Source organism: Prionailurus viverrinus, chromosome A3, assembly GCF_022837055.1.
Source record: "Prionailurus viverrinus isolate Anna chromosome A3, UM_Priviv_1.0, whole genome shotgun sequence".
Lineage (NCBI taxonomy): Eukaryota > Metazoa > Chordata > Mammalia > Carnivora > Felidae > Prionailurus > Prionailurus viverrinus.
In genome coordinates, this window is record NC_062563.1 from 85,955,966 (window position 1) to 85,981,755 (window position 25,790).

The 25,790-nt window shown below is 38.0% G+C and overlaps 1 protein-coding gene across 1 annotated transcript; it reads right to left on the reverse strand.

Moving 5' to 3' along the window:
- Positions 1 to 381: 381 nt before the first annotated feature.
- On the reverse strand, positions 382 to 25,742 carry DNAAF10 (dynein axonemal assembly factor 10). The gene is made up of 8 exons (XM_047851304.1): positions 25,397 to 25,742; positions 16,230 to 16,330; positions 13,054 to 13,184; positions 10,342 to 10,443; positions 8,091 to 8,206; positions 7,005 to 7,139; positions 4,584 to 4,681; positions 382 to 1,288 (listed from the first exon to the last, which is right to left on the reverse strand). The coding sequence occupies exons 1-8, from the start codon at positions 25,577 to 25,579 to the stop codon at positions 1,081 to 1,083; spliced, it is 1,074 nt and encodes a 357-aa protein (XP_047707260.1). The 5' UTR covers positions 25,580 to 25,742; the 3' UTR covers positions 382 to 1,080.
- Between the last annotated feature and the right edge of the window lie 48 nt (positions 25,743 to 25,790).

The window sequence follows — 25,790 nt, forward strand, 5'->3', positions numbered from 1 at the left end:
CACCCAGGCACCCCTAAAGTTCAATTTAATTTTTACTTCCATAATTCTGTCCACAGCATAAAACATCTTGTTGGTTTTTTTAAGAGGTTAATTTTCTGAATTTAATATTCTGAACTAGCAACTTTCCAAGAACCCATGAGATCACAGGAAGCTTACATATTACAAATGCTTCAGGTGGCTCTGACTCTTGAGTAGAAGAGTGAGGGAGGGCGGGCTTAATGAAAGAGTGATAAAGTGAATACCTCTGAGCTTTATCAAAAGATCTAGTGAACACTAAGGAAACAAAGTGAATTAAGAGGTACTTATTAAGCATTTATACAGCAAAGCAGTGTTGGTGTCAGCTTTATTACTACTGTTAAATTATCAGAATCAGAGCTTCCATAGATTTCAAAAAACAAATTTATTCATAAAATATATAAAAAGATGTGACAAAAAATAAGGCTAGAAAACCCCACAGTCTTATACATCTCAACATCACTTACCACTCAATAAGCAAAAGTCTAATTTTACTCTTATTTCTGAAGTAAAAAGAGGTCATTGTAAATAATATTTTATTTTATGAGTTATATAGCTAAAAACCGTTACCCAAATCTAGTCTGACCATGACATTTTGGTATTTTATAAAGTACTATTCTTTCCAGAAACTTACTGACACTGAAATCTCTCAAAGTATATTTATGAAGGTTAATTAATTCACAGTAGTTTTACCAAAACAAACAATTTTAAACTAGGTGTTATGGTAAAGTATTATAACTCTGGTGATGAAGAACAAATTAAAAATATGTTTGAATATAGACAAGTATCAACTTTTTCTTAGAAACAGAGGGGAGATGAACAGAGCTGGCCCTGGAGACAGCGGTGCCCCATGCGCTAACAAACCGCAAACCGGTGTCCAGTCAGGTTGCTGGAACACGCCTCTCGGCATTTCCCACCCAGAGACGGGCTAGTCTGGATGTTTGCATCTGGGGCTTGTTTTCTCAGTCAAATCCAACTTTGTTCAGTGAAGGTCAGAGGATTCCAGGGCACATTCTAAATACTATGAGTGTTCTTCTGGAAGGTTTCAAGTCCAAAGTCTTTAGATCAAATTTTATGGAGTTTTGTAACAATCAGTACTCTTACCATTTGATCAAATGAACTACAGACGCAGAGACCCCTTTTGTCTGGACTCCAGTCCAAACTGGAAATGGGCTGGGTAGACAAGGTGACATTCTGCAGAAGGCTGACGGAGCCGGCAACTCCCATCTCTACTCCCTCAGAATCTTTCTTTGACCGTTGAATAGGGTATTCGCTGAGAACAAGACCAGAGTGGTAAGGAGAGAAATCTTAACATTCTCCACATTGTGTTCATATACATATAATCCGTGACTCTATTTTTACTTCTCAGTTGATTACTGGAACAAATAATCTTTCTAATGTTGAGTTTTATACAAAGAGACACTATTTCAACCTCAACAGCTTTAAAGGGGATTGGTTCTACTAAAAAAATTTTTTTTTTCTGAGAGAGGAGACAGTGCTTGCTCTCAAGTAGGCTCCATGCTCAGCGTGGAGCCCAATGAGGGGCTCACTCCCACGACCATGAGATCATGACCTGAGCCAAAATCAAGTGTCGGACACTCAGCCGACTAAGCCACCCAGGCACCCCTCTCCTAAAAACTTTTAAATATCATCTGTGTTCAGCATGAGTCTGTATTTTCTTTTCATAATAAAAGTCTTAGATTGATCTAGCATTCTTTGTGAAATTCACTTGTGTTCCTCACAATCTTTTATTGCAGTTCTTCTCTAGATTCGGCTTGCAGGACACCGTAGGCAGAAAAGGTGCAAAAGCAAAGGCTGTGAGTAACACTTGCAGAACCTCACCTACATACTTCCAGAATGAAGAACAGATACTGTTTCTAACCCTCGAGCCCCATGACACAGACCCAATGCACACCTTCTGTGTACCATTTCCATGGGAATGTGCTACTCAGGTATTTTAGACCCTAGAATATCATTGCTTCAAGGAAAAAAAAAAGCAATTCTAAGAATATTTGTTTTCTTTCAGCTGAAAATACCAATTTATAAAATAAGTAGAGCTGAAGGTTAACAACTGTAAAGACTAGTTGGTCTGGATTTGAGAGAGTAAGAAGAAACATCCCTCCCTATAGCAGAGATGAGCTCCTAGTGAAATACAGGGACAATCTGCCTCTGAAGGCCTTTAAAACCTGTTAGGTATCGACTGTGATACTACCTTCATTTCTTAAGTGCTAATAAAGGGTAAGAGTTTCAAAGGTACAAAGCAACTCAAAAGCAGAGAAGAAATAGAAGTGATAGGCAGATAACCTACTATTCTTTCTTCTTCTTGGACCATACAACTTCTTTTGATTAAGAGGAATAAGGGGCGCCTGGGTGGCGCAGTCGGTTAAGCGTCCGACTTCAGCCAGGTCACGATCTCGCGGTCCGTGAGTTCGAGCCCCGCGTCAGGCTCTGGGCTGATGGCTCAGAGCCTGGAGCCTGTTTCCGATTCTGTGTCTCCCTCTCTCTCTGCCCCTCCCCTGTTCATGCTCTGTCTTTCTCTGTCCCAAAAATAAATAAAACGTTGAAGAAAAAAAAAATTTAAAAAAAAAGAGGAATAAGATATTCAGATGATGAAAAAATTACAGAATTTTTTTTCAGGTCTCTTAGCTTATTTAGTATTTAAAACATAACATAAATACATATTTAGTATTTAAAACAACATAAATATTTTTTAAACCCTCTATATTGTCTACTAAAGTTTTAAGAATGTATGTTTGTGTGTTTTGAATATACACACACACACACAAAAATCAGCATGTTGGGGTTCATTCATTCAAAAAACGATTTCTGAATTAACTAGGTGAGTTCCTCTAGGAACTCTCTGGTGCTCAATAAATATTTATAATTTAAGTGCATTACTACCAAAGGAGACTGGCAAATGGAAATAAAGCTAAATATCATTTTACTTAAACCAAATCTCTTTTGCTGGTGTAATACTTGACAGCAAAGCTCCAAACCAATTTGAAGATTAGACTAGATACCTGTTATGGTAAGGATTAAAGTTCATACTGAGATAAGCTTCAAGTTTCTATTTTTTTTAATGTTTATTTATTAATTGAGTGGAGGGGCAGAGACAGACAGAGAGAGAGAGAAAAAAAAAATCCCAAGCAGGCTCCACACTGTCAGTGCAGAGCCCGACACAGGGCTCATTCCTACGAACCGTGAGGTCATGACCTGAGCTAAAATCAAGAATTGGATGCTTAACCGACTGAGCCACCCAGGCACCCTGAGATTAGCTTCAAATTTCAACTGTATACAAGACTCCACTTTACACTATCATCAAAAATTCTAGCTGTAAACGTGTTTGCACATCACACAGAACTACAACTCTGTATGTGGATTACAGAGAAAACTGGAACTAGTTCTTCAAGGAAGCAGCCTAAATAGTTTGGTCACAGGCAGAATAGTGATGTGCTGCTGCACGATCCAATCGGCAGAGACTAATGGGGAGCATGACCTGGTTTGGGAGAATTGGGTAAGGACAATGGGCAAGGTACAAGGAGAAGACGAGTTATCAAATGGTCTATCTACTGGGCATTCTCCCACAACTCGTAAAGCTTTTCCTCTGCTTGTTACTCACAGGACCTGTACAGTCTTGATCTCAAGCATTTTTTTGGCCAGATCCCTAAATACTTGAACACTTTCCAACTGTGGCCTTGTTTCTCAGCTCCCCTGCTGCCTTCTAAAAGAAGCTAATAAATAGAGAAGTATTTTGTAGGTGTGAAAGTCCTAGCCATACTGAAGATGGTGGTTTTCTTCTTATATCATGAATCAAACTTTATTTTGGAAATATCTTTCATTTATGGGCTTGTGTTAGTGGGTTTTTTCCCCCTTGAGTGATGGAGAAAGAAATACCATTAAGTCTCGGTTTTCATCAGGCCCTATAAATGAGCAGCTGACCTAGTATGTGCCACGTTAGGGCACCAGGGACTCAGAGCACAGCCAAGGCTGTAACTCACACTGCCTCCAGCACACAGAAAGCAAACTCCGTGATGGGGCTTTTCCTGGAGACCCATCCGTCACCTCAGTGCTGTTTGGATTCTTTCACAACAACGGTATCTGAACTTGGTCAAGTGAGTGATCAGGATCTACGATTAAGAATTCCAACCCATTTCTTATTCTCTAGAGGTGGTGTTCTAATGACCAGACAGTAAGTAATACTTCACAAAAGCGTTTGGTCAAGTTTTTCACATCCAAAGCAAAACAAAAACAAAAACCGACAACAATAAAACCTAGCCAAAGCCATGATTTTAAGCTATGAAAAGAACTATTCCTAAGTTACCCCGATAGATGGAAGACACAACCAAAATGACAAATATACTTAGTGTGCCAAAAGAAGGTTAATACCTACTAAGTGTAAAATAATGACATTAATTTGAAAAAGCAGACAAAATAACACCCTTTAATTTAAAATCATTATCGAAATGAACTAAGTCAAAGGAGGAAGAAGGACAACCAAGTTCAATCTAATCCTACTTTCCACCCACCAGTAACTTAACAAGGAGCCATGAGCATCAGCGGAGACTTACTACTTCCAAAGGTGAAGGCTGCCGGCGCCTCCAGCTGTCAGAAAGAGCTCTCTGTTCTGTGGCAGGTGTCGGACTTGCCACACAGTTGATTTATGGGCCTAAACAGGATGAGAGGCACATAACTAGTTTTTATGTTTGTTTATATGATAAAGATTGTCCGAGAAGAGAAATACTGTAAAAAAGAATTTTTACCACTATAATTTCAACAACCATTATAGAAGTAATTCCAGTATTTCTGGCACATCTCTTCATAAGGGCTACAGAGATTTACAGAGTTCATCATAAGTAATAAAAGCATCATTTTTCTTTGTGGCTTTACGAAACAAAGTTCTACTGGATCAAAAAAAAAAGATGTTATCAGATTAAAAGTCCATTTAGGTATATAGTACCATATACATAGATTTTACACATGTAAATATCCCTAGCTCACTCTGAGGGAGAAGAAAAACTCAAAGTACAAAAACATACTTCATCCTAAGGGAAAAAAAGGATAGACTGATTTAAAAACAAACTAACAACAACAACAACAACAACAACAACAACAACAAAAACAGCCTTTATTTTTTAGAGCAGTTTCACGTTTCCAGAAAACTGAGTGGGAACTTCAGAGAGTTCCCGTATACAGAATGAATTTTAACTTCAAGTTCCAAGAGGCTTCTCTTTAATTTGTACCATTTGACTTATCTAGTCTTCAAAATAAGGACCACAGGGACTTATAGATGGGGTTTAAGGTTATAATAAGCCAGGATCTTTATTCAGTCATATTAAACTAAAAGACAAAAATGGCAACTGGAAGGTTAACAGCTTGTTAGCACCTCAACAACAGCTAGTAAATCAGTGTTAATGGTGTAATATTCACTGCCAGGAATTTGAAAGACAGACAGAGAGAAAGGAAGGGAGGGTGAGGGGCAGACCTAGAGAGAGGGAGAGACAAGGGGGTAGAGTGGAAGAGAGAAAGAGGGAGGAAAGATTTCTGCTTTGCAGGAGCAGTGAGACCAACTAACTTGATCTAAGTCATTCTTAGACACTATATTTTAGGGAGTGATTAGTGATTAGGCATTTGACTTAATAGTCATGTAAGGGGATTATCATTAGCAGATTAAAAACACATATCTCAAAATACACCCTTTAAGTGTGTGACAGTCCTCAAGTGAGTAGGTCCAGGCTGTTAAAACCTATTTTGTTTCATAGTTTAAACTTCTCTTTTTCTTCTGGAAATTGTAAAAACACAAAAAGAGGGGCCATGACCTCTTAAAATACAGTGGCCTCATTTGTTTGACAGATTTAGCAATTACTTGATTAAATAAATATAACAAAAACTTTTGAAGATGACACTTTATAATGGGCAGATGAGAACCATGTTACAATTGTATAAGGGACAATTTAATAAAGTGCTTTATGTTGTTGATACTTAATATATTCTGAAATAACAAAGGCAAAACAATACTGCAACTTATAGCTACCTTAAGAATTTAGTTCATCAGGCAGCGACAGTAATTTATATGCAATAATAATAATAATAAGCAGCAATAACAAAAAAAAAAGACAAAATGGGAAGGTTTGAGAAGTACTACTGAATCCACAATGGAGGGAGAGGGAACAAGAGAGTCAATTTTTATTTCTTGAGCAATTTACATATTTTAATCTTGTGGAAACTACAAATCTGTAACTGATCTTTACTTTTACATTCGAGGAAGGTCAGAGTCACATTCCCAATCCATCTCTGGCAAATGACAGGGTGTTGCAGCAGGAATTTATGCAATCCCCTTATTCCAGGCATCACCATCTTTTTTTTTTTTCTTTTTTTTAACCAGTATTTTTCCTGTGCTCAGCCTTCTCTTCATCTATTTTTGATGTGATAATACCATGTTTCCTTCTAAGCTACCTCAAATACTCTTTGGGACAAGGTAAAGTATGTATGTATGTGTGGATGACTGACTGAATAATTTTTTTGAACCTACTATGTACAAGGGTTAATGCTTGAAATAATTTCACTTAATGTAGCAAACCAGAATATGAAATAAGATGTGATGAAATGACATAAATGTATATATGTTGATATGTTCTGAAAAGTATATAATTAGATATTAATACAAATACTATATATTTATTAGAAAACACTACGCTAGGTTTTGTTGATCCAATTCTCAACATCAGCTAGTTTTCTTTTGATTGCTCCTAAACTACAAAATAAGATTCTTAGCCAACTGAAGCCTTTATTATAGTCAAGAAATCTAAAACTGATAAACTTTGGGGAAGTACTCTGCACAGAAAAACCTGTCAAGTTCCCACAAGAATATATTAAAAATAGCTCCCTTCATATAAAGACCTGGAAAGAACCTTGATGACTAATTCTATTTATTAGCCTAAAACAAGCTATGAACATTCCCCTTCATAGAAAGACATTTCCCCCATATTTACCTTTTCTGAAACAGAGGCGAAACCTTTGGTTGGATGCTGTGTTCTCATATCAAAAACATGAAACTTTCCTTCCAGTGATGTAGCTACCAATTTATTCATACTTATGTCTTTTCTGTCAAACTCCAAGCTACATACCTGTAATAGAAAATATTTATTATTGATGGTCTAATGATTATTATTCAGGAGGTTCTTTTAAACTAAGTAAAACAACTTTAAAATTATCAGCTCATGTGAAAGGATTTAAATAATCATTTTATCTTTTGAGAACCAATACATCAAATACCTTTAAATGAAAAAATTTCTTTTTGGTTTATAGGATCAACAAAACCATCCTGAGTTCCCCTGTCTGGTAGATTATTTTGTAAAGCCATATAATTTTTTACTGTTATTACATAATTATTATTTTTTTAATGTTTATTTATTTTTGAGAGAGAGAGAGACACACACACACACACACACAGAACATGAGTGGGGGAGAGGCAGAGAGAGAGGGAGACACAGAATCTGAAGCAGACTCCAGGCTCTGAGCTGTCAGCACAGAGCCCGACATGGGGCTCGAACTCACAGGCTGCGAGATCATGACCTGAGCTGAAGTTGGACACTACTGCCTGAGCCACCCAGGTGCCCCTGTTGTTACATAATTATTTTATACAGTCCAGTCAAAGCTGATTTTAGAAAACAGGAAGGAACCACATTCTTCACTAAAGGTGTACAACTCAGGACCCAAAAATCTGAAAGAACTTGTGGAGGCTGTTACTATTCTAATATTAGCAGGAAAAAAGGCCTCTAGCCTAGCTCATTTTAATATCACACTGCGCATAGCCCACAGGGGTCCACAAATAGGACACAGGAGCTGGTGACTCACCAGGAGTTGTCCTACCACATCTGAGTGTGTGTTCACTTTCTGAAGAAAGGATCCATGATTTTCATTAAATTCTCAAAGGGCTCCACAGCTCAAAAAGGTTAAAAACCATTGGCAGAGGGGCTGTACTGAGATGAGTTATTAGAGGTGCTATCCTTTTGAAGTAGTTTGGAGGTGGACAAAAACATGCTCAGACAAACTATAAGAACCCAAAGGTACATTACCCCATTTTTTATGTTCGTCTCCCACCGCAATGACATATTTCTGAGATCAAACAGTTTGATATCCCCATTGTCATAGCCAGCACAAACAACACGCTCCTCTTGATTATAAGCATTGCCTGGAAATCAAGACACAACATTGTGTATCTTTATAAACACTAATTTGAAGGCTGCTAAAATAATGTTATAGAACCTTATACCTTATACATATACCTTATACAAAATCACACTAGGCAGAATCTCATTTTGCCAAACCTGATAGGACATCAAGATTATTAAGTTGGTTATCTAATTTTGCTTTTTTTTTTTTTTAAAGCTCATTTGCTGAGATTCTATATTGAAGGGGTGAGTGAAAATGTTTATTGGAGTCTAAGTTGAAAGCAAATGGTCTTTCTCTATTATATCTGCAGACTAACGGGTCAATTACAGTTCAAACATAGCAGGGGTTGGTAGAATAAATACAGCTATGCTTCTATTGCTTTCTTGGTAGTAACTATATTTGAATGCAAATAGAAACTACTTTAAAACCATTTAGTTTGCAAAATGGTGTCTGGTGTTATCTTTGCAAGGAAATCTGAAATACATTGTAATACACTGTTAAACATTTGTATGGATGGTGGCCCCTGAAGTAAATTTATAATCTGTAGTTTAATTCATCCTGCTTGGATCCAGGATGTTTTCTAGAGTACCTCTGGCACTCCTCTCTCCCCAGTACACACACCAATGTGATTTTCCTAAAGCTTCAGTCACATCTCATCCTTGCAAAAACCTTCAGAAGTTTGCCACTACCTCCCCACCATCTCAACACTTCTCAACACTGTGGCCCTGAGCCACATTTAAGGCTACTTCTACCACTATTTCATTTAACATACTTACTTTGGCACTTTTCAGGCTATTCCTTATGCTTGACACTTCCTCCCAATTTCAGTGGTTGATATCCTATGTATACTTGGTCTGAGGTCAAAATGCTCTTCCTCCACAGCCATTTCTCACTTGAAGATTCCTTCTATATTCATCCATACTTCTTGTGACCTTTTCTCACTCTTACCCGGTACTATAATTAGTGTAGATATTGCACCCTCTTTACTGAACTATAAGCTTCTGGAGGGTAGTATATGAATCTCTCTCACTTTGCATGCCCACAGTACAGTACTATGACATTCATAAAATGGTCAAATCAATGGATTGTTTTTCAAACTTAATGTCCCCGATTTTAAATTGTACTTATGTCCCTTAGGTCAAAGATGAAAGGCTTTAATGGCCCACAGATAATTACTTTTTAATTATCACATCAAATTTTAGATGATGATTCTAAATACAAATCCTGAAATTTCTCCCCAAAGCGTACATGTGTTAAGTTTACATATTCTTGCTCATTATATACAAACACATAGTAATTCCCATACGATAACTTAGTTTTTAATTTGGAAATCTAAAACTTTCCTCTGATTAAATAATAGTGCAATTTTAAAATAATATATAGAACTTAAACAGTTCACATGTACTGTTAAATCCCACTATTAATGTCTGTTATCTATATAGTATTATACAATGAAAAAGGAGAAAGAATTTCAAATTTCAAACAAAGTATGACCCATATCCTGTAGTAGCAAAAATTATTTTCATTTTCGTTCCCAGTAAGAGATACTAAGGAATATCAATTAGTCCTACAAAATCAATATTCACTTTAAGTATAGTAACAGAGGAACACTGTTATCAAATTATTAACAAATAATTCTGTAATGGCATAACTATGTTCTAGAAAATAAACATCCTCTGTGTAGAGTATGATGTAAGATTTTTTTAGGTCACCACTTGTGTTTCAGACTCTGCTTATTTCCACTAATGGCACTTGACTCTAAACTAGGTCCACATTGTCTCGTTAGACCCAAGTATGTAATAGTAGCAAATATTTTTGAGCACTTAATAATTTAAGCACAATTCTGAGCACTGTATATGTACTACTTCATTGAATCCTCATAAAACTATTTGGTAAATTCTATTACTAGTTTCACTTCATAAATGAAGAAACTAAGGAACAGAGAAGATTGCTAAATTGCCCACCTCACTCAGGCAAGAAATAAAAAAGTGAGGATTCAAACCTAGGCGCCAGTGGCTGACATTAACCACCATCTCTATTTGCCTCAGTAAACTATCAGAATAATCCAAAAAACAGACTGTAAAGAGACTACCTTGAACCACTGTGCTTTTTACCATCTGATACATCAAATGCAAGAATTCTTCAAGAATTTACCAAATGCCACAGTCCAACAGTCTCTCTTGTTTTCTCCTTGTACAGGTTCCATATTGGCAACAGGATCATCTTTTTGCCTTGGGTCCCACACCTTCACAGTTCCTGTTGTGAATACAAGTGAGTTGGCAAAATTCAACATTGATTGAGGACATTTCTGCATTCTCTTCCTATGACTTCCTACGTACATGGCGGTATTACAGATACTAAAAAACCTGAAAATTTTTCACATATTTCTGACTTCTAAATGGGCAAGTTGTATTTAATATCAGAGATATAACCCATATGTTACTGTCTGACTTGATTTCCAAGTTAATAGATACACAGAAGAGCCAACAACTATTCCGAAGTTATCAATAAGGTCTGACCGACAAGGCAAACACAAATGTTATGTAATTCAGATCAGGTCTTATTTTCTTTGAGCCTAAAACTAACGTACTATTTACTTAGACTAATATCAGTGTCATCTTAATTTTTATTTTTTTCCATACTACCCATATAATCATTGGCATTTTTCTTATACAGATGAATAAACTCTGATTTTTACATTTATGATTTCTTATATGGGGTTTTAGAACACTATCTCACATACAATTAAACTTAATTTCCCTGTGGCAATAGAGATGAGGGAAATATTAAATAAAATTAACACATATTTCTTCTCAATTGAATTTCAACTCCCTCATTTTACTGAAAATTGCAGGACTACTAACTAAACTCATCACTGCCTAGGAGAAATACAAATGCATTTAATAAAATGGCTGAAAGGCAAGTAAGTACTTGAGAGAGAACAGGAAAAAGGCAAAAAATCTTTAAAAGGGAAATAAACTCAGGAAAAGGGGAGATATCCCACTAGATTTGTCTCTAAGGATAAAATAAAGCCAGTCATTAAAAAGGCTACTTTAAGGAGAAAAAAATTTCTCACAAATGTGACAAGAGATTATTATATTACTGTAGAGGGTTCATACAAATCGTTAAGATTCATATGAAATTTGCAATAGTTAAATGAGCAAGGAACATGAACAGACAATTCACAAAGCAAAACTAACTAGTAAACAAATATAGAAAGAAGTTAACACAAGTGGGAATGCAGGACCATTTTTACTTATAAAATTAAGGAGGGGCACCTGGATGGCTCATTCGGTTGGGCATCCAACTTCGGCCCAGGATATGATCTCACGGTTCATGAGTTCCAGCCCCACATTGGGCTCTGTGCTGAGTGCTCAGAGCCTGGAGCCTGCTTCAGATTCTGTGTCTCCCTCTCTCTCTGCCCCTCCCCCACTTGTGCTCTGTCTCTTTCTCAAAAATAAACATTAAATAATTTTTTTTTAATCTAAAATTAGGGGGGAAAAAAGAAAATCAGTGCTGGTAGGACAGACTCGAAATCTACCTCATCGACTGTAGCTGAGAATGTACATGAATACTTTGGCAAGTCTGACAATAAATTTAAAAAATCATAAAACACGTTTATTCTAAAAAAGTTAGATACATGATGATACTCATTCCTTCATTATTTTAAAGTCACTCTCCCAAAACAATAAAAACTTAAAGCAAAGTGAGTGCTTATTAACAAAGACATGGTTAAGGACACTGTGATATATACATAGAATGGAATATTACAGTCATTAAATGGTAATTATGGAGACAGCAACATTTGCATATGACACAACATAAAAAAGATAAAAATCATATCTAAACAACTACACAAAATTGTATGTAAGATTGGAAAGGAAAACAAATCTAATGGTTATGTTACTGTGGTAGATTGAATGCTACTTTTCCTTATATATTCCATATTGCTTTTATGATTAAAAAGAATAATTGATTTTAATTTTTTTAACATTTTATTTATTTTTGAGAGAGAGCGAGTGGGGGAGGGGCAGAGAGAGAGGGAGACACAGATCCTAAGCAGGCTCCAGGTTATGAGCTGTCAGCACAGAGCCTGATGCAGGACTCATACCTTCGAACTGTGAGATCATGACCTGAGCCAAAGTCAGATGCTTAACCGACTGAGCCACCCAGGCACCCCGGATAATTGATTTCTAAAACCCAGACACTGTTGAGTAACTATTAGAAAAATACATCTCTTTTCTTTTAAAGTAATTTCCTCATGGTCTCGAGCAGCCAAACCCACTAAGGCACCAAATTTCTTACGTACCCATCGTGAAGCAACAAAAATTCTGACTCCATTACAGTCATTCAGAACAGCTTTGAACACCAACAGACCTGTCCCTTGCTAGTCACCACAGGGCAGAAAAGCGGAGTTGGTGCCCTTGGATCATTCTATGATGCTCAGTAGAAGGATCGCGGAACTTCGATGTTCAACTAACTGTCAATATGACAATTTTCACAAGTACCAATTCTGCTTTTTAAAAAAAGAAAATGAAAAGTTGCTGCCCACCTTATATTGTTTTTGAGCTGCCTCAAAAACCTGTAAAGAAATTTTAAATCTTTCAAGGTTCATAGGAAACTATGGTTGTTAGTAGCTGAACTTGCTCAAAACTAAAATAGCAAGTGCTATGCCTCTATCTCAAAATACTTCAAAAGTCTGAAGCAACTGAGGGATATGCAATTAAACTTCCCCATTAAAAAACACTGTTAGATTTAGGAAGTCAAGGCCTCTGAAGAGGATTTCCATATAGAGAGGACATATTGTTGCACAGAGACTTATCTAAAGAAAAAAAAAATTTAAATACACAGAATACTTTAACTTACCATCTCGGCTGCCAGTCACGATTTCAGGTGCACCTTCCCCAATTCCCAGTCCGCCTACACCATCTATGGTATTTATAATTTCTTTATGGCCCTTTACAGAATATACTGGGATCTCTGGAGCTTCCAAATTCCTAGGCAACAGAACACAGCTTCTTAGTTACTCCACATGTCCTAAACATTTAGTCCACTAATGAAATTTAAGAATGCATACCATATTTAGATTTTTGTTTTAAAACAAGGGTTTTGCTGACATATCGGACAAAGGGCTAGTATCCAAAATCTATAAAGAGCTCACCAAACTCCATACCCAAAAAACAAATAACCCAGTGAAGAAATGAGCAGAAAACATGAATAGACACTTCTCTAAAGAAGACATCCGGATTGCCAACAGGCATGTGAAAAGATGCTCAACGTCACTCCTCATCAGGGAAATACAAATCAAAACCACACTCAGGTATCACCTCACGCCAGTCAGAGTGGCCAAAATGAACAAATCAGGAGACTATAGATGCTGGAGAGGATGTGGAGAAACGGGAACCCTCTTCTTGCACTGTTGGTGGGAATGCAAATTGGTGCAGCCACTCTGGAAAACAGTGTGGAGGTTCCTCAAAAAATTAAAAATAGACCTAGCCTATGACCCAGCAATAGCACTGCTAGGAATTTACCCAAGGAATACAGGAGTACTGATGCATAGGGGCACTTGTACCCCAATGTTTATAGCAGCACTCTCCACAATAGCCAAATTATGGAAAGAGCCTAAATGTCCATCAACTGATGAATGGATAAAGAAATTGTGGTTTATATACCAATGGAGTACTACGTAGCAATGAGAAAGAATGAAATATGGCCCTTTGTACCAACATGGATGGAACTGGAGAGTGTTATGCTAAGTGAAATAAGCCATACAGAGAAAGACAAATACCATATGTTTTCACTCTTAGGTGGATCCTGAGAAACTTAACAGGAACCCATGGGGGAGGGGAAGGAAAAAAAAAAAAAAAGAGGTTAGAGTAGGAGAGAGCCAAAGCATAAGAGACTCTTAAAAACTGAGAACAAACTGAGGGTTGAATGGGGGTGGGAGGGAGGGGAGGGTGGGTGATGGGTATTGAGGAGGGCATCTCCTCCTTTTGGGATGAGCACTGGGTGTTGTATGGAAACCAATTTGACAATAAACTTCATATATTGAAAAAATAAAAAATAAAAAAAATAAATAAATAAACTTAAAAAAAAATAAGGGTTTTGCTATGAAGGTAATTTATACATTTACTTTCAATATTTTCTCTCCACTTTAGCTTCTTTTGAGCCCTTAATGAGCACTGCCATCATTCAACTTGGAACTCAAAGTCCTGAGCACACTCAGTGATTCTCAGAGATGATCTATCTAGGACCTCTGCGCATGACTTACCAGGTGAGCTTACTAATAAATACAGATTCCTGGGCTCCTCCACAGATGTAATGGATAAACAGCCCCAAATCTGCTGACTCTTTGGTCCACTGAAGTCTGATAATCACTACTTTAAACATAGAGTAAATTCAAAGTGATTTAGAATGTTTCCAAAGTAGTCCTTGGTAGTCTGATCTTGAGATCTTTTGGAAGGATAAAATATGAGTAGTGTTTACTTTGTATATGTTTCCTCCTTTATAATGTATTATTTTCTCACTAAATTCCTTACTGTTTTCATCTAGTTACATATTTTTCAGTGTACCATCATGCTAGGCACAGCAAATCTACAGTCGAACTGGCTGAAGCTTGTCTAAATCCTGGTTAGTTAAGAGAAAGGAATGCAGGAAAGCACCCACTACTGTGGGTGTCTGAGTCTACCCAAGATGGCAGGGTGATGAATGGCTCAAGTAAGTTATGTTAATACACCCCTTCTCCTGCCTCCCTCTTTTCTCCTGGAGCTTCTATCCACATTTCTCTTTAACAAGTCAGTTTTTGATAACTTATACTTAAAAAAAAATGAAGGTAGCTATTCACGAAATGTAATCCCAACTTATTACTAGGCCAAGATTGATTAGTAAAATCTCCCTAATTAAAATTTCAGATAGCTCAACCTAGGAGACCATGTTTATTTTTGTAGCATCATTGTGAAAGAATCAGGACTAAACAGGACTGAGATTCCACTTCAAAGAATTGCTTTACTGTTTGACTTTAAAATAATGCTTTTTACAACACAAAATTATAAGACTTAACAATGAAAATAAGTCAGTAATACCTGTGACTATGCTAGGAAACTCTATTAGGGAGACAGTCAATAGTTATATTTGTTGCTTAGTCTTATGCTGAAATGTTATTTTTAAAAAGAACATTCAGACTGGTTTCTCCCAAGTTCTCTGAAAGTATATGTAAGAACTGATGCATTCTAATAAATGCTAACTTAATTATTAAGCAGTTAAAGCAAGGGGAATTAAAATAGCTTCATTCTATTTTATGATTCATGTCAGTAATTTAATAAGAAAGCAACAGATTCTAAGTGAGAATCAAGAAAGGTCACCTTAGAAAACATGAAGTAGAGAAGATAGTTTCTTTCTAGAACATTACTATATACTTTAAACAGTAAAAATAAGACATATTCTTGAAAAGTAATTGAGGAATTTCAGTTCATGCAATCTAAGTAGGAAATAACTAAAGGTAGAACATGAAAATTATAAGCATTTGGCATAATTACGGTCTTGTTCATTTGCAACAGGTTTACATTGATTTGCTCAATAGATGTGTTCCTAAAAAGTTGTGCTTAGATGTGCAGAATTTTTTTAATGAATTGGGAATTCTACATTAAAAAATTCAAGCAAAGAAAAACTCAGTGTATCGTTCTATAATGCCAAATGTCTCACTGAAATATAAACAGTATCTTAAGTTTTCCATGTTTTACATGTGTGGGGAATAGCCCTTTATGTACAAATACAGGGGATTAAATGCTAGCACCAAACAGCATGTGTGGAAATAAATATTGGTAACATTATTCAAACTAGCTAAAGAAAAACAGTATTTTTAAATGGATTTTGAATATGAAATCTAGAAATATATATTAAAGGACAATTCTTACATTTTTATAAATAGTTAAAATTGAACAAGGAACATTTTAAAATAAGAAACCTCCCTTTCAGAGGAAGAGTAACAAGACTATCAAGGAAACTGCCTATCTTGCGTCTTAATATTGACTAAATAATCTTACCATATATGAAGGTTTCCAGCAAAATCTCCAGTAGCTAAATATCTCTGCTGTAAAGATGTTGCACCAAATGTTCCACACTTAATGGGTTTGGCCTTTTCAATCTTGACAGAGGGAAGGAAAGAGGATACATTATTTATGTAAGCAGCTATTTATAATTCATGATATTTATGGCTCTACTATGGGCCTTAAATAAGGCACATAATATAAAAAGCAATGAAAAAATTTTCTGATCAAAATTATGCTTTTCCTTTCATCACTTTTCTGTAGTTTAAAAGTGTGTAACTGTCAAAAAGAATGAGTTTTAATTTTGCCTTTGCTCTCATCTCACTAATGAGACATTCAAATGCTGACAAGTGCACCATCTCCATTGGTTTGCAAATACGAACATTTCAACATTTCATGTGGTATTCTTCTCTAAGATCCTCAGTAGGAATAAGAACATAATGAAGATGTTATTCTTTCCAGATGGCTACAGGAACAAAAATGTTCATGTGTCTCTTATAGTTTTCCCTGCAGAACCCTATAAACTGAGAGTGTTTATGTCACTATTCTCTCTGGGACCTTGTCAATGCACACAGATTTGTAGATGCGTGAGTGCCAAAGGCACTGCTATTGCTATGGATTAGCCAATATTTTGAAGTTTCTTTAAAAAGCTCTGTTCCAAGTATTGCATATAATCCCATTAGTAAAACAACCACATACCAATGCACTAGTTAAGGTACATGGCTTAAGGAAATCAAGTCTAGACCATATTATCAAAAGGATCCTAAGAAATGATATCATACAGGGGCGCCGAAGGTTGGCTCAGTCAGTAAAGGGGCCAACTCTTGATTTCGGCTCAGGTCATGCTCTCACTGTTGGTGGGATCAAACCCCATGTCCGGCTCTACGCTGACAACAAGGAGCCTGCTTGGGATCCTTTCTCTCTCTCTCAAAAATAAATAAACATTAAAAAAAAAAAAAAGAAATGATATCATACAATACCCTCCTGTCATAGGCAAAGAGCTTGAAGCACACAACTTTACACTTTTGCCCAACTTATGCATTCCAACATTTTTATTGAGTTCCTACTAAATAAAGTCAATGAACTGAACAGACTAGGATACAAACATGAATGCGATTGGCCATGCCCTCAAGAAGGAGTTTACAACCAAAATATCAGTTCCTATTTGACTCCTCCCACATATACATGCTACTCTTAGCTACTCCCACACTTGTGTGGGTCATCCACTAATCTCCTTTTACTCTGTCACCCCCACCCACCCTAACCCCACCTGCCCTGATTCTCCTGGAGTCAGCTGCTGCCTTGGCCCCTGTGAACTCTGGGCAATACAGAATCTGATGAGGCTTGATGCCTACCCCACTCCATACTCTAGCCCTATAATATCACCTCCATTTACTTGGCCTCAACGGGGTAAACCTATTGTCTTAGTCTGTTATAAACTTTAAGATTTTTCTTTTTTTTTTTTTTTTTTTTTTTTAGAGAGCGAGAGAGAGAGAGAGCATGTGAGCAGAGAGAGGGGCAGAGGGAGAGAGGGGGAGAGGAAGAGAGATCCCAAGCAGGCTCCATGCTGGGTATGGAGTGGAGCCCAATGCAAGGCTTGATCCCACAATGGGATCATGACCTGAACCGAAATCAAGAGTCTAATGCTCAACCGACTGAGCCACCCAAGAACCCCAGATTTTTATTCTTTTTTTTTTTTAAGTATTTATTTTGGAGAGAGCACAAGCAGGTGAGGGGCAGAGAGAGGGGGACAGAGGATCAGAAGCAGGCTCCTTGCTGACAGACTGACAGCAACGAGCCAGATAAGAGGCTCAAACTCACGAACTGCGAGATCATGACCTGAGCCAAAGTCAGAGGCTCAACAGACTGAGCCACCTAGGCGCCCCTATTCTTAATGTGTACAAGAGTAATACATGTTCCCTACAAAAATTCAAACAAAACAAAAAACTGAAGGGAAAAAAGTGAGTCTCCCTTTGATGCTCCCCAGTAGTAATCCCCATCATTCTAGATCTTTTTCTACACGTTTACACTAAATTAAACACATAGGTTTAATTTAATATAAGAAGGCCCTTATATTTTCCTTTGACTTTTTTTTTTTTTTTTTGACATAACAGTATTCTGCATACACTTTTTTCCCTCCAGAGTTCTCCAGTTTCCAGGGGATTTCTTCTTGAAACTTTTCAGTTCCTGGGCCAATCTCATCCCTCCTAGTAGGTTTGGCCTGTTTCATAGAATTAAAAAAATAATTTCCCTGCCACTTTAAATGTTTGGCTAGGCACTTCCATAGAGCAGTTTTCAAAGAAAAAAAAAATCCACTTAATACAAACTAAACTGAACTTTTCTCTCATGATTCAAAAGATATTATTATATGGTACAGGGCTTTGGAAACTCCCAGCTTGTTAAGCTTTCACACTGTTTGGGATCTGGAGAAATGAGCAGTTACTATGTAGCCAGGTCTACAAGAAAGCATTCACAGCCTCCGTGGAAACTGCCCAGTAAACAAAAGCAGTCATCTGTAATAACATGGTTGTAAAAGACCGTATTGATGAGGAACACAAAATTACAAGAATAATTTTTTTAATGCATTTGTGGTCCCAGATAGTTACTCAGAAACCTGATATTCACTTATTTCAATTATTTTTTCCAATTTTACTAAAAAAAAAAGTTATAATTCAGCAACACGAAGAATCAAAAATTTGGCAACTTAACAAAGCAGTTTCCAACTCCAGATCACTTTTGTGCTCCCCACCTTCCACTTCCCCCAAATAAAAGTAACTGAAATATCAGTAGTGGCACAGCACTTAATCACTGTTAGGACACAATTTCTATGATTAAAGTAATTCAGAGTTCCAACGTGTGCCAACTGATGAAATAGACACCCACTCCTTCTTCCACTTATGTTACACTGGGCCTGGATGCCCCAAGCAAGAAGTCACTGGTCATGGCTCTCCCCCCCCCCCCCACCCCGGTCTGAAGCAGAGGGTGAAGATGGGCCTCTTGGGTAAGCAGCTGGTAGGCCTCATGGACAAGAATATGGCTCCAGGGACTCGTGGGTTAGGGGCTGTGGGGAGGTTGCATCATGTATTGATAGAACTCTCCAGGAAAATTCTTCTCAGGGACCTGGGAAGACTTGTCTCCCATTTTCTCCTCTCTTACCACCTAAACACTCTGCTTCTCACAATTCCACTATCACTTGGAGCCTTTCATAGGGTTTCTCTTCTTCCTAAGCCACAGAAGAGTTATACCATAAAAGCTAGCCTGTACTTTTCAGTCCCTACAGTGAGCACATGGTTCTTCGAAGATTTTACTGCTGGTAATAAAAAACTAGGAAGCAAAAAATTTCCTCCCTGTGGTATTTCTTCATCTAACTTTCACCTTTTAAGCCTTTGGAACAAAGATTCTCAGACCATGCTCCTAGAACACACTAATCTTCCAGCACCAACATAAATTTACACACACAGATAGAACCTTTAAAAAGCTAATAGACAGGGGCACCTGGATGGCTCAGTTAAGCGTCAGACTTTGGCTCAGGTCATGATGTCATGGTTTGTGGGTTCAAGCCCCACACCGGGCTCTGGGTAGACAGCGCAGAGCCTGGAGCCTGCTTCAATTCTGTGTCTCCCTCTTTCTCTGCCCCTCCCCCACTCATGCTCTGTCTCTCTCTCTCTCTCAAAAATAAACGTTAAAAATTAAAAAAAAAAAAGCTAATGGATATGATTTTCTCAAACTTAAGTTTTCTTCAATATTGTTTACCTTGTCTGTTAGAAAATATTAGCAAATGAACGCCAATAAGAAAACCTGGAAATGAAGATTAAAGTTTATGTATGGTTGCTTCTTGTGATATAAAGATCACAATATGTCTAATATAGTCTGATTTTTCCACTAGAAAACCCCTTCTTTGTACGGAATTGGAACAAACTACTCGAGTATTTCATGGAGTTCCAAAAACAGCACCACAATGTCCAGACACTCTGGCACCTGAACACATCTGAGAATCTCTACCTTAAAAGGAAAGAAACCAAACTGAGAGCCACTCTATTACAATAGATCCTATACTAGATATTTCCACAGTTGTCATTGCACAAATTCTAAAAGTCAGTCTTTTTTTTTTTTAACTGTTGTTATTTATTTCTGAGAGAGAGGGAGAGAGAGAGAGAGAGAGAGAGAGAGACCGACCGAGCACAAGCCAGGGAGAGGCAGAAAGAGAAAGGGAGACACAGAAGCAGAAGCAGGCTCCAGGTCCTGAGCTGTCAGCCCAGAGCCCGACACGGGGCTCAAACTCACGAACTGCAAGATCATGACCCGAGCCAAAGTCAGAAGTCCAACCAATGGAGCTACCCATGTGCCCCTGCAAGTCAGTCTTTATTGAAATATAATGGAATGAAATAAACTGCATCTACATTTAGAGGCAAAGACTCATAGGAGTGGTACCAAGGCCTGTGGTAGATAAATGTACTAAGCTCTTTGAAATCTTGCCTTGATTCCTCTGACCTCATTTCCTGCTTCTCTCCTTTCTACTACACTCCAGCCACATCTGCAACTTCCTTTTTGCTCCTCAGACACAACAGTCATTTCTACCTCAGGACATTTGCATTTACTATTTCCACTGTCTGAACTGCTCTTCCCTCACATCATGTCTGTCTTCTCCAAATTCAGATTTCAGATTAAATGTCACCTCCTCTGAGAGGCTTTCCCTGCACCTCCAATCTGAAGTGGAACCCCCAAATCACTATCACCCACCCTGTTTAATCTCCTTTATTGCACTTACCAATAAAATTATTTTATTTATTCAATGATCTGTGTCCTTTCTAGAATGAGTACCATGAAAATGGGGCCCTGCAGCATCTGTTAAACACCTTAAAGTGCTCAACATTTGTTGAATAAAAATATAAATTAACATCTATTAGCCTCTCATTCCTAGTGCTGGAGAAAAACCATTGGGAGTCCACGATCCCATTTCTCCCACCGTGTTTTCACATGACACACCATAGTTTTTGGTGTCATTTATACTCAATAATGAAAACAGCATCCATATATTGAGCACATCTATCAGATACTGTTCTAGATGTTCTTCTAGTCTAGGCCATCACTTTCCTTCCTCACACAACTGCAAGCTAAGTGTTTGCAACACCCCTTTCCAGATGAGGAAACAGGTTTAGAGGACTAAGACTTGCTCAAGGTCCATACAGCGAAGAAGATTCCAAGTTCTTTATACTAATTGTGGCTGCCCCCAGACCTACATGTAAATCAATTAAGTTTATTATGTAGCCCCGATTCCATAAACCAGAGAGTGATTAGAAGTACCAAAAATGTTCCAACCTTGAAAAGGACTGGAGAGTAAATGGTATTGTCACAAACTGAACCTACGTTCAGATTTGTGTCCTCTCGCTCCTACCTTCATTCATATCTTTACAAGATATATAGTTATCTATGCCTCCCTCATGTTCTCTTTTCTCCTTATACTAAAGAAATACAGATTTATAGATACTAGCAGTCTGTTGTGCAAGAATAAAATTCAACTCAAAATATAAAAACATTTTAAAAAAACCTCAAATGTATAAACATCTTATTATTTGCATGGCAGTGAGGACTGCAGTTGGCCAAGAAGGGCTGAGCTCTGCTGGCAAATGGACTTATAGAAGCAAGGGTGTTTTCTCTTTCTAAGATATTCACGGACATCATAATAGCTAAATTAAGAAGGGGCAATGGAGTGAAGCTAATTTCTTATAGTTCATAATTTCTTATAGTTCATAAAAAGGTTCCTTCCCTGCTTCTGTTAAGTATTTTACCTTTGGGAAACAAGGGTTTAAAAAAAATCCACTGGTTACTTAAATTTTCCTTGCTAGGGAAAAAAAAAACAAAAAACAAAAAAAAACACAGCTAAAAAGATTTATTTTGCAAAATTTATTCCAAAAAGAAAATTGGTTTATATTAATAACTTTTGCTGTAGGACCCTGAAAATGACCATGACTTAGCTGTTGGTTCTCTTTGCCACAATAAGTTAACATGATTAAGGAAGCCCATGATGGATAAGTCCCATGAGAGCTATTTTTGTTCCATCTGTGGGTGGGTCTAGTACAGCTTGTCAGTATTTCCTCCTCCACATCCTAGCACTACTTTAATTAACATTAAAAGAGTTAGTGAACCACATGGTAACAAGCAGTGAACTAAGTGGCACAGGGGCTAAAAAAGCAGAACTTTATTAACTTACTAAATTTTAAAGTATAAACATCCACAACTATGATTCCAGTTTTCAGGGCCGCCCCAGTCCTCTGTGCCAATTAGAGGAAAGTTGTCCTTTATAGGCTGAGGAAGTCTCACATTCATAAAGTTTGATGAGAAAGAGACAGATTTCAGTTTCCACTTGAACCCTGCAACCCGGTTGTGTGGTGTAGCAAACTGCTCAACTATACATGAAGGCCCTCATTCCCTAGCTATCCTTAGTAACAAGATAAGGCAAACATTAACAAAGACCTGTTTGCTTCCTTCACATTTTTACCTTGGATACATGGGCTTTGGAACACATAACTTGAGGTGGTTCCACATTGAAGAATCAAGTATTTCAGAAATTCATCTAGCCCCATGGTAGTCAACACTGGTACTTGTTAGAATCACCTGGTTGAAGTTTAAAAAATACTGGTATCTAGGCCTCACTCTACTCTAAATGAAGAGTCGCACTCCATCAGAATTTCTTAAGGCGGGACCAAGGCATGAATGTTTTAAAACACACACACACACACACACACACACACACACACACACACACACAGAGTCTATGACAACAGCAACAGAACATACTCAGCTGATCCTGATGCACAGTAAGAGTTGAGACCCATTGAGCCTATATTTAACCTGTATTCTTTTCCACTGCACCATAACAGCCAAACACAATCTAAGTTCTTAAATGTGTTTTTGCATTTGTTTTATCCTTTCTCTAGACAAGAGGCTTTTTAGAAGAAGGGACTCATTCTTCAAGTACCTCTGGTCCTTCTTTAGCATGGTATCCTGAAATAGGTTGTCAACAGAGACAAAGGGCATTATTTCACTCTGTGGAACAAGTGTGTTCCTAAGTGTATACAAATTATACCTTATTTTAAAAAGTCAGAGTCTGTAAATGTTCTCTGGTTAAATTTGATGGTATTTGGTATTTGTTCCTAATACTTCACCTGCTTTTGTCTGCTATTCCAATGTTTCCATTTGTTCAAACCCTGACCCCAGTTGATTAATGATCAATAAACTGATATTTAAATTTTCCAAGTTACATCCTTTTACAGACTATACATTCACTCATCCTTTTAACAAGTAATTTATTGAGTGGTTGAACTTTACAAACCACAGTGATGAAAAGACACTGTCCTTACTCTCCAGGAGTTTACAATCTAATTAGAGATTAGACAGAATTACATTATTTCTGGAGCAGATAAGAACCAGCATAATGCAATGTAAAGAGTTTACTTTGTGTGGGGATCAGGAAGGGATTTCCTAAATCAAATAATCTGAACTGGACCCTAAAATAGCAACACGTGCCTGGTGGCTAAGTAGCGAACAACATAAGCAAGGCAAGGTAGAAAAGGTTAAGTCATGTGTAGGAACTCTGAGTACCTGGCTAGAAAAGACAAACTGAGGCGCCTGGGTGGCTCAAGTATCTGACTCTTGATTTCAGCTCAGGTCATGATCTCACAATCTGTGAGCTCTTTGCTAACAGTGCCAAACCTACCTGGGATTTTCTCTCTCTTCCCTGCTCTCTCTCAAAATAAATAAACTAAAAAAGAAGAGACAAACTGAACAAGAAAACTGGCACTCATTGAAATTTAAAGTGAGATGGGATCGATCTTATATACCTTCTAATCCAAGCTTGCCTATCCAAATTGTATTCATTCTTTATCTACCACAGTTTTGTTTTGGGTTTTTTTTTTTTTAATGTTTTGGTTTATTTTTGAGAGAGAGAGCATGGAGAAGCAGAGAGGGGGACAGAGGATCTCAGGCGGGCTCTGTGCTGACAGCAGCTAGCCCAACTCAGGAACCCTGAGATCATGACCTGAGCCGAAGTCCAACTCTCATTGTACTGGGACACCCAGGCGCCCCAACCTTTATCTACCAGTTTAAAGCCAATCTTCTCCATGCAGATTCTCTCCATAGTTTTTAATCCCTGGAGCTCTCAACCTTCCCTGTAGTCTATTACAACCCTAATACTTGATTATGACTGATCACCTGAGATCAATGCATTTTTAAAACTGTAAACAAGTACAAGAATATTAGTTACCATCATTATTCTCGAATTCTTTCACTAATGATCTTCACAAAGATTGTAAACTTGCTCTTGCCACATCCAGTTAAAAGTCCTTCAGAGATGTCCCATTTAAAAAAGCGTAAATCCTTTAAACAACTTAAAGACCTTGCAAAGTTTGGTCCCTGCTTACCACTCCCATCGCTGAGGTTCCGCATACCCTGTTTCCTCTGGAAACCTCCTCTATTCCTAGTTTGGCCTAGTTAGCATCTACTCTCCCAAATCTGTTTTTACTCTCATAGAACCGTGTTCCTTTATGTTAGAGAATTCATCTGCTTGTATTTATGCATCGTCTGTTTGATCATTTAACTGATTCTCTCTCCCACTAGAAAATAAACTCCGTGAAACCAGGGTCATTGTCATTCACATGCCGGGGAATATCAGACAATCAATTGATACTCGCTGAAGAGTAAATGGTTCGGCTGTCTCCTCCAATTATAATGCAGGCATCACGGTACCAGCTTTGTCTCTGCTTGTAAGAAAAAGCATTTTACTAACAGGGCCTATTAAAAAGACTCCACAAACAACTGTGCACTGCCTAGAAGGGCCTCGAATTTAGATACGAAATCTTAATGTCACTTCCCAGGGACCCCGCTCTGGACTGCGAGGGTGACTGCAGGAAGGGGCCAGCAGGGCGCGGATGAACTGGCCAGCCGAGAATTCAGGACTCGAACCAAAGCATTTTACGTCGGAAGTATTCCTCAATCTGCGATCATCTTCGTTGGTTCCGCGCAGCTCGAGCTGTGCTTTTGGGGGACGCTGGACGGAGGCTTGGGCAAAAAGAAATGCAGACTCCCCCCAACCCCAGATCCGCACTCGACCCCTCACCAACGGTAGTCCCAGATCCTGGAACTGGGCAGTCCCGCTTGGCACCCACCTCCCGAAGCAGCTTTAGGTCCCCGTGCTGGATCTCATACAGTTGAATGACGCCGGTGCCCCGTGCGAAGTTGCCCATGGTCACAAATTTGGCGCTGCAGGGCACCCACTTACAGTCAAACACCGTGTAGTTGAGGCCCTTCTGAATATGGGAGATGATCTGAGGCTTCTCGAAGGCCGACATGGTCCAGCCAACTTCCCCCCGCCCAACCAGTACACGCAGACCCTGACAAAACACAAACCGGGAAACCAGACTCCAAACATTAACGCTTTTCGCCCTCCCGCTTGCCGTAGTAGCCCCCAAAACCAAGGAGAGTTGGATTTAGTTGTCTCGGATAATGCCCGATGCGCCACTGAAGTGAAGCAAGATTTTTCTTCACTGACAGCACAAACTT